This window comes from Trachymyrmex cornetzi, unplaced genomic scaffold (genome assembly GCF_001594075.2).
Source record: "Trachymyrmex cornetzi isolate Tcor2-1 unplaced genomic scaffold, Tcor1.1 scaffold2011, whole genome shotgun sequence".
Taxonomy (NCBI): domain Eukaryota; kingdom Metazoa; phylum Arthropoda; class Insecta; order Hymenoptera; family Formicidae; genus Trachymyrmex; species Trachymyrmex cornetzi.
This window is the reverse complement of record NW_017296649.1, coordinates 3,592-7,731: the sequence shown is the minus strand read 5'-3', so window position 1 is coordinate 7,731 and position 4,140 is coordinate 3,592. Positions and strand designations below refer to the sequence as shown.

Sequence of the window (4,140 nt, the reverse complement as noted above, 5' to 3'; positions counted from 1 at the left end):
ATCCCCCGCGCCCCGCATTCCCCTCGGAGTTCCCGAGTTAGAACTCTCATACTATTACTACTATTTGATGCGAGAGAATATCATATATCTCGATTTAGACGGTGACAGTTCGAGACCTCTGTATCTTAAATATGTATAAATGTTATCAATCGATTTTTGCACGGATGAGATAGCTGAGTCAATGTTTCTTAAGGTGGAATATATGACAACATCGTCAGCGTATTGCAAAATACGAGAATCTGAATGAATGTGATCGTTGATATCTTTAAGGTAGATATTGAAAAGCGCAGGACTGAGTGTGGAGCCCTGAGGTGTGCCCTTATAAGAATTAAACGGTCCTAAGAGAGAACCGTCTACCACGAAATGCAGACGTCTCATAGAGATGAAATTTTCAACGAATTTTCTAATGGAGGCGGGAATGCCAATTTCATACAAATCCCTAATTAGAATGTGAGGTATAACATTGTCAAAAGCTCCCGCAATATCGAGAAATACAGCTACGGTAGGAGATCTCCTAACAAAGCCTGTTCTGATATTAGAGGTGAGAGTCACGAGGTTATCTATGCAGGACCTGGTTGGTCGGAAGCCTGACTGCGTTTGTGGGAGAAGAGGACGTGATTCAATAAACCATCTAAGTCTAAAGTATATCATGTATTCCATCAATTTGGCAAAACATGAGAGAAGAGAAATTGGGCGCACAGACTTCCCATCGGTTTTAGGAATAAGAACAACTAGGGAATCCTTCCAAGAGTCCGGTATAACTCCCTGTGCTAGTATTTGATTGTACAATTCGAGTAGTCTGGTAATATACTCATCGGGAAGACTGGAGATGATGGAATGATTTATTTGATCCAAGCCTGGGGCGGAACGTTTTTTAGCCACATTGATAGCCCTAGTAAGTTCGACTCTTGAGAAGGGTTCTTCCAACCATTGTTGTGTATTATGTTGAAGAAGATCTTCACGTTTCATATCCTCAATATGTTTGTGGTCGTTATAAGGACAAAAGGGAGGACATAGTTTTTCGATGGCAGCCAGTGAGACCGTGTCAAGATTATTGTCCTGGTTCGAGGGAGGGTTTTTGTTACGCCTGAAACTTTTAATAAGAGACCAGATGCGGTGCGTTGAAGTTTTGCAATTAAAACTGCCAACAAGTTTCCTCCAACCAATTCGTTTAGCCTCCTGTATGCATTCTGAACACCTTCTCCTAGCAGACTTAAAATCATCGAGACGAGCTCTGTCAGGGCACTCGGCGAGCCTTTTGAGCGCCTTTCTCCTTTCTTTGACTGCAGTATCACAGTCATCGTTCCACCAAGGAGGTGATTTCAAACGACAGGAGTTTATCTTACTATGTGGCACGCCCTTGTCCGGTGGGAGTAATCCTCTGGCTGAGGATTGAACATGTTCGACGAATAGGTTGTATTGTGAAGTGGCGTCCAGGGTTTCTTTTCCTGAAATTATATTGATAGAATTCTTGAGCATAGAATTTAAAGTAGTCAGTTGATCCTTATTCAGCTTAAGCTTATAGCAAAATTTTTTAGAATAGCAAGGCGCAACGTTAATTTTTGTGCAGATAGGAAAGTGGTCACTACCATACGTATCGTCAAGAACATAACTGGAACAGATTGGAGCAAGAATAGGAGAAGACAAGGAAAGATCGATGACAGAGCTCTGTGCGGAATGATGTATTAAAGTGGGAGAACCATCGTTTAAGATTACAAGATCGAATTCCTCTATAGCTTTCGACAGTCTATTACCTGCACCAGAACGAGAGGGACAACCCCAATTAGGGTGATGAGCATTGAAATCTCCGGTCATGAGTAAAAGGTTAAATTCCTTGAGAGCATTTAAGAGGTCTTGGTAGAAAGTGAGTGGAGTGTCCTGACCGGGGTGCCTGTATATGTTCACCAAGATGATCGGCTCCCTGGCAGTAATTAATTTAATGACGTGATATTCTACAGACGGGTGTTCAATATTTTGGAGCTTAATGATCTCGAATTTGACATTGTCTTTGATGAATGTGCAGATGCCGCAATGCCCTGCAAGGACAATGTCATTTCTGACAGCGCGAAAGGATTTGATCTTTAGATTAGAATCTGGTTTGAGTAAAGATTCTTGAACGCAGATAATGTCATGATCTTTGGCCAACAATACCAATGAACCTTGGTTGCCTCTGGCGCCTCTACAATTCCATTGGATGATTCTTATGCCTGCAGAGGATGGTTGCCTGCGAGAGGATTGAGGTACAACTCTACTATGATTAGTTTGTTTGTGTATATTCGAGGTGGAAGAACTAGTACTTATTTGAAGAATTCCAGTTCCGAAAATTGTCTTGTAAGTAGTCAGAAGAAGGATGCGCAAAGTCCTGGCTTTGGGAGCCTGTTGGATTATATGAAATAGAGTATTCATTGTGATTATTGCGATGAGAGGGGGGGTTAATATCACCAGTGGGATATCTGTAGTTATTGGAAGATGTGTAATTCTGTATGAATGAAATGATAATATTCATCAGTGAGGAAAAATCGTGATTGCGAAAACAATTAACAATCTCTGAAATTAAATTAATGAGTTCCGGAATATATTTGGCAAATTCAAAAAGGTTAGGTTCACCGTGACCACGCTGAGGAGGGGGGGGGAGGGCAGATTGATAAGCCGTACCTCTTGCGTTAGAATAGCCATAAGCCCCGTGGGGGTTGAAAAGTGCTTCTTGGTGAGCTCTTCTATCATAGCCCTGGTTGTTGGCACTCTTTTGGTTAGTGTTCGAGTGGTATGGTGAACCTTGCGTCGAGTGATGATATCTGTTTCCGTTATGAGTGGGAGCCTGCTGCGAGGTGCGTGCCGGCCGTGAGCCAGCAGCTTCGGCATAAGATATCCGGTCATGGTCTAGGTCTTCTGCTTCTAAAAGGTGGAAGGGGTTAGTGGACGTAAAGCTAGGTGAACCTGAAGAGCCATGTGGCGATTTTGAGTTTAATCGCGGAAAGTCTTGAGAGTCCATTCCAGAGCTGTGGCGAGTAGAGGGACCTTGGTTGTTGACAATTCTCCTAGCATCCGCTATGGAGATATTTTCGACAGCTGCCAGTTTAATGATGTTATCCTGCTTGGTGATTATCGGGCAGTCTTTGGAGGTAGCGAGATGTGCGCCTTTGCAGTTGATACATACAGCGTCGGTTTCGCCATCCCTTGATGGGCAGGGGTCTTCGTTTTCATGGGCGTTGTTTCCACAATATAGACACCTAGGCGGGCCCTTGCAGACTTTAGCTATATGTCCGACTCTAAAGCACGAGAAGCATATGCGAGCTTTAGGTATATAGGGTCGTACCTCATGTCTGATTTTAAACAAGAACACTTCTCTTGGAAGAACCTGTCCAGCAAATTTAATGCGAAGTGTCTTGGAGGGTACATATTCGCTTTTACCATTTATTGTGACTCTTCTATTTAATCTTTGAATGTCCAAGATTTTGGCGGTTGGCGTTTCAATGTGTGTGTGAATGTATTCGAGTGCAAGTTCGACAGGTACATCCTGAATGACGCCTTCTCTGATGACTCTAAAGGCTGGTATGAAAGCTTTAAGGTTATGTTTAGAAAATGTTGGATTATCTACTAACCTATTAGCAGCGGTGACAGATTTCGCCTCTATAAGGATTTTACCCTTACCGATTTTTTTGATCTCCTGTATATCTGGAATACCTGAATTCGCGATGATACTTGAGATGACAATCGAATGTGTAGCCTTTTCCCGATTCAGGTCGTAGACGTAGACCGCGTAGGGACCGTTGTCCTGGGGGCGATATTTAGGTGCAGCTTTAAGGTTAGCTGCAGCATTAGTAGTATCCTGAGAGCGCGCACCGATCGCGTCTTCTGCATTATTTGGCCTTGGAGAGTCTCGAGGATTCAAAGTGGAAGTTGTCGAAGCGGTAGATCGCTTTGGAGGGGAGGTCGAGGAACGACCTTGTGCTTCTATCTCCTCAGAGGAATGGCGCTTCCTAGTATTTGTAATTTCGTCTATTTCCATGCTAGGATCGCTTGAGGTCCTTACCTGAGAGCTATCTGATGATAGTGGGGGTGGCGATGATGATGATGACGTAATTTCTTTGTTAGGGTTGCATGTTGCTACCTCAGATAAGCCTGCTTCGTCAAATAGCG

At 43.4% G+C, this 4,140-nt stretch overlaps 1 protein-coding gene across 1 annotated transcript; it reads right to left on the bottom strand.

Annotated features, from left to right (window-relative positions):
* Positions 1–233: 233 nt before the first annotated feature.
* Positions 234–2,992, bottom strand: LOC108759681 (RNA-directed DNA polymerase from mobile element jockey-like; the record flags this gene model as incomplete). Its single annotated transcript, XM_018505237.1, has 2 exons — positions 2,656–2,992; positions 234–1,448 (listed from the first exon to the last, which is right to left on the bottom strand). Coding segments are annotated over exons 1-2 (1,552 nt in total), but the record flags the coding sequence as incomplete, so codon positions are not given.
* Positions 2,993–4,140: the final 1,148 nt, after the last annotated feature.